This window comes from Pteropus alecto, unplaced genomic scaffold (assembly GCF_000325575.1).
Source record: "Pteropus alecto unplaced genomic scaffold, ASM32557v1 scaffold57, whole genome shotgun sequence".
In the NCBI taxonomy this organism is placed as follows: domain Eukaryota; kingdom Metazoa; phylum Chordata; class Mammalia; order Chiroptera; family Pteropodidae; genus Pteropus; species Pteropus alecto.
In genome coordinates, this window is record NW_006442508.1 from 7,367,090 (window position 1) to 7,369,978 (window position 2,889).

Below are 2,889 nucleotides of genomic sequence, written 5' to 3' on the forward strand. Positions count from 1 at the left end.
TGGTGGTGGCAAGTGGGGAGGTTTATCTTGGTTTCCATGAGTAGATACTGAAGTCATGATGACTTTGTCTTTGCTTTTCTTCTAGGCAAGTGCACTCAGCTTACTCGTTGACCTGATGTCTAAGGAAAGTAGAAGAGAATCAGGATGCTGAGACTGGATGTTTGTGTTAACCTTAAAAACACGCTTAGTATCAACTCATCCAGTTAGAAACTTACTTTCATTTTGTTATTAATCTCCAGCCACCTGCTAATTCACTTTCTAATACTCTCTGCTACCGACACACACAAATGTGAAATGTCACACTGTCAACAGTGAAATGTTTTACTACCTACAAATTGTGTCTTGAAATGAGTTTCAATTCATTACAAGGCCATTAACTACACAGATATTTACTGATTGCCTATTATGTGCCAGGCCAGGGCATACAAGGAAAGATAAGGCAAACTCAGTGCTAAATGAACTCACAACCTAAAGGGGAAGACAGACAAGTCGGCAGTTACACAACATGCAAAGGGCTCCCCTAGAGGTAGGCCAGGGTGCTAACAAGAGGAAGAAAGGCCTGTTCTCTCTGGTCAGGTCTGAGACACCAAAGACTAAGATTCTTGAGCTTGTAGCAGGTAGATGGACTCCAGAGCATGAAGATCAGTTTGAAAGGTGCCGTAATTGTCGAGGCAAGGAAGTGTAGAGACCTGAGCCAACACCCTGGTGGGAAGCATAGAGATGATAAATTTGAGTTTGGAAATGTCAAATTTGGGTGCCTGTAGGAAGTGAAGTTAGCCAGTAGGGATTAGAATGTTAGAGGACTTGGGTCTGGAGTTACAGATTAGGGGGAGGCTAGAAAGGTGAATTTGGGAGTTGCCATCATAGAGATGATAGGAAAAGCAAGAAATATGAATAAAATTGTCTAAAAAGAACACTGGAGAATGTGAACACTGAGGCAAAGGACATACTAACAAGAGAAGAAAAAAAATAATAAAAGGCCAGGGAAATGACTGAGAAGGAATAGCTGGTATAGAGGGGAGAAAGTTTCTGAAAGAGGGAATGAATCATTGGTGTCACATGGCTCAGAAAAGTGACTTGGCAATGATAGACATACTCCAGGCAGACTCTGGGCCCTCACTCGGCCAATGGCCACTGCACTCTGCAGGCTCTGGAGTACATGACTACCACTGAACATCTTAGACACGATGAACATCTTAGACACAATGCTGTTTCCTACTAAACTGCCAGGCATATGAGCCAAAGGTGCCTTGTACCAACTTTCACCTTAGGTAACTAATGTTATTGTAGAGATAGAATGATGCCCTACAGCGGAAAGTCCTGGAAAGAACTGAGTTCAGATCCTGACTCTACTCCCTGTGAGCCCTGTGCTTTGGGCGAGTGACTCATGTCTGTACCTCAGCTCTTCTCACCTGTTAAGTGGGGATAACAGACAAGTAACCCTGAAGGGCTGTTGTAAGGATGAGGGATAAGGATCACGGCTGAGGCCCATAATTCCCAGCTCAGTATCGTGCGCCTCAGCGCACAGTGTGTGAGCAGTAAAGGTCACCTGTCAGAGTGGCCCTGGGCACCTATTTCTTGAGGATCTCCAGAAAGTCTTTGCTGACCTAATGACAAATTAAAATATTTATCTATGTTTAGTCTGGCATTAGGCCGTTGCCTCAAATCAAGGAGCAAAGACCCACATCTCAGCTTTGGTGGTCAGGTCCTCTCGCACTCAATTAATCATCAGTCCACATCTAAGCGAGCCTTCTCAGGGGGTCTTGCCTTCCAGGTGCAGCTCCCACCACCACGGCCAGGTGTGGGTTGGCGTCCCTCTACTTCTTCAGGGGAAGGGAGGGGAGTGTTGACAGGTGGGCAGTGGGAAGGAGGCGCGCAGTAGGATCGCTGTGGGGCGTGTGGATTGAGTGATGGCGGAGGGCGGTGGGGCGTGAGAAGGGGGTCGGGCGGTGTCATCGCACTCTGGTTGCGGGGAAAGGCCGGAAACAGCCTGCAGGAATCCACCGCCATCCCCTGCAGAGGCTGCCTGCACAACGCAAACCCCCGACCCCTGCTGGCGTCGCGGCTGGAGCCAGAGCCAGAGCCAGGCAGAGAGGGGTTGGTAGAGGCGACTCTAGGCGGCCGCTGGCGACCTACGCGGCCCGCGAAGTACCCTGGTCCCCCAAGGACCCCGGAATTAAGTGTTCAGAGGAAGCCACACTCTCCTCTCCATCCCTCCCGCTGTCACCCCGGGGCGAGCTCCCCTGCGGGGTGAGGATCGCCACGCAGGCCGCAGATCGGCGCCCGCCCAGCAGAGCTCGCTCCCTCCGCCGCCGCCCGCACAGCGGCGACCGCTGCCCGCCTCCCCCGTGCCTGGCCCTCGCCGCCCACCCGCGCCCAGCTCCCGTCACCTTTTCTCCCTGCCCTCACCTCTGCTCTCTGAGTTTCCCTGCAGCCTTCTCCTTCCTTCTCTTGCTCCGCCCCCTCCGCTCACTCGCTGAAACCACTCAACAAGTGCTCCCCCATCCCCCACCTTGCAACCCTTCTCTGTTGGCATCAGAACCCACATTTAACTATTCAGGCTCAAAACCAGCTCTTGCTAGAAATTCCCGTCCCACCCCCAAGAATTGTTCCAACGCCTGGTAGATTCTACTTCTTCAATGTCTTTCAAATAACTCCTTTCCTCCCAGCAATAATGCAACAATCATTTACCGAACACCCTCCCTGGGCCTGGCTTGATATTAATTTATCAGCAATCTTTTTTTATTGAGATATAATTGACATATAACATTCTATATTTGTATACATTGCAAAATGATCACCACAGTAAGTCTGTCATTCATTATACATTGTTACCTTGTTAGCCCCCCCTTACCCGTCCCCCGAACAATTCCCCCTAACTCAGGATAA

At 50.0% G+C, this 2,889-nt stretch overlaps 1 protein-coding gene across 1 annotated transcript in view; it reads right to left on the reverse strand.

The window, feature by feature from the left end:
• Window positions 1-2,468, reverse strand: part of OCIAD2 (OCIA domain containing 2) — a 13,470-nt gene extending 11,002 nt beyond the window's left edge. Inside the window, exons 1-2 of the mRNA XM_015597504.2 lie at window positions 2,410-2,468; window positions 1-119 (exon numbers count right to left, since the gene is read on the reverse strand). Of these exons, the coding sequence (XP_015452990.1) occupies window positions 1-57 (57 nt within the window). The 5' untranslated portion in view covers window positions 58-119; window positions 2,410-2,468. The remainder of the gene's footprint in view (window positions 120-2,409) is intronic.
• Between the last annotated feature and the right edge of the window lie 421 nt (window positions 2,469-2,889).